This window comes from Nanorana parkeri, unplaced genomic scaffold (assembly GCF_000935625.1).
Source record: "Nanorana parkeri isolate BGI_ZX_2015 unplaced genomic scaffold, ASM93562v1 scaffold508, whole genome shotgun sequence".
In the NCBI taxonomy this organism is placed as follows: Eukaryota; Metazoa; Chordata; class Amphibia; order Anura; family Dicroglossidae; genus Nanorana; species Nanorana parkeri.
The window spans coordinates 659,592-661,204 of record NW_017306776.1 but is presented as its reverse complement, the minus strand read 5'-3'; the positions used below and the strand labels follow the sequence as shown (position 1 = coordinate 661,204).

General features: G+C 47.1%; 1 protein-coding gene across 1 annotated transcript in view; it reads left to right on the top strand.

Annotated features, from left to right (window-relative positions):
- The first annotated feature begins 1,306 nt into the window (after positions 1-1,306).
- RPS2 (ribosomal protein S2) overlaps positions 1,307-1,613 on the top strand; it is an 11,296-nt gene continuing 10,989 nt past the window's right edge. Inside the window, exon 1 of the mRNA XM_018561212.1 lies at positions 1,307-1,357. Coding sequence (XP_018416714.1) covers positions 1,307-1,357 — 51 coding nt within the window. The remainder of the gene's footprint in view (positions 1,358-1,613) is intronic.

Here is a 1,613-nt window from a genome sequence, read left to right as displayed (position 1 = left end):
CTATACAGCTGCGAGTATACACTCTAACTATGAGTTGTTTCCAGTGAAGGGTTCTGGTAATACTACGGCAAAGACATTATAGACAATTGTGAACTTTCAACCTTATGGGGACAGTTTGGCGACGGCCCGTTTGTTCCTGCATGACTGTGCCCCCTGTGTACAAAGCCAGCTCCAAAAAGACATGGTTGCATGAGTTCAGTGTAGAGGGACTTAAGGTCCTGCAGAGCCCTGACCTCAACCTTAATTAACCCCTTTGGGATAAATTGGAACATCCCTTGTTTGCCAACTTGACCTTCAATGACTGACAGCCATGACTCCCAGAGGCATATCAGAATATTTTTTTCAGCACAGCTGGAGTGCCGAGGCTGCCTAACCCTGGTCTACTCCATCACACTCGCATTGGAGTCCAGGCAGTCAGCTCAGCACAGGGTGAACGGCGGCTTCCAGATGGCTCCGTGCTATAAAGGATTCGTACTGTGCAGTCAGTTCAAAGGAGACAAATAGGACTAAGTTGATACAACTTTATTGGAATGGCAAAAGAAAAAAAACAGAGGTGATCAATCACATGTTTAAACAAACTTTAGTTACATAGCTGAAAATTTCAGAGGCACTATTGACCTATGTATTCAGTGTTATTTAAAGGCAGTACTGGGGAAATAAAGAGTCCTCTGTGCTGTGAAGAGCACGCTCCACCCCTCGTCCTTCAGGACAGGAAGACACTGCAGTGTGCTCCATATCTGACATGGGCACAACCTATCTGCATCCCATCCTCTTTATTGTCCGCCATGTTGTGGGACCTTAGAGATCCCCTTCTGGACCCTGCTGTTGTAAAGTGAGGTTATCTGGGCAGTTGTACTCTCCCTATTCACTTGGAGGAGGCGGGCCATTGTCCTCACCTTTCTCATTATCCAGGGGTTTTTGCTCACACTGACTCTTACTCAATGTTTTCTGTTGCTTGCACCACTCTTTGTAAACTTTGGAGACCGTGGTGCACGGAAACCCCAGGAGCTCAGCGGCTTCTGCAGTGCTGCGACCAAAATGTCTGACGGCAACAATCATTCCACGGTCAAAGTCACTTACATCATCCATCTTCTAACACTTGGCTGTCCTCTTCCAGAAAGCTGGATCCCAGCATAGCACCTAAAACAAGACGTTAAACCATTAGGGTGATGCAAATTTTATAAACACCACTATATAACAAGTAATGTAGTCCTATAACCATCACTTTGTACCGATCAGCCATAACACAAACACATAATATTGTGTAGGCCCTTTTGCTGTCAAAACAGCCCTGACCCATCGAGGCATGGACTCCACTACACCTCTGCAGGAATGCTGTGGTATCTGGCGCCAAGCAGTCAGTAGCAGATCCTTCAAGTCCTGTAAATGGCACAGTGGGGTCTCCCTTGTTCCCCACGTGCCTCAATGAGCCTTGGCCACCCATGGCTCTTTCTCTGGGTCCTTGGGTCACTTTTGGTAAGACCCGACTATGGCAGAGCGGGAGTATCCCACAAGAGCTGCAGTTCTGGAGTTGCTCTGACCCATCACAATTTTGGTCCTTGTCAAAGTCGCTCAAATCCTTACACACTTCCCCCATTTTTTTTCTGCTTCCA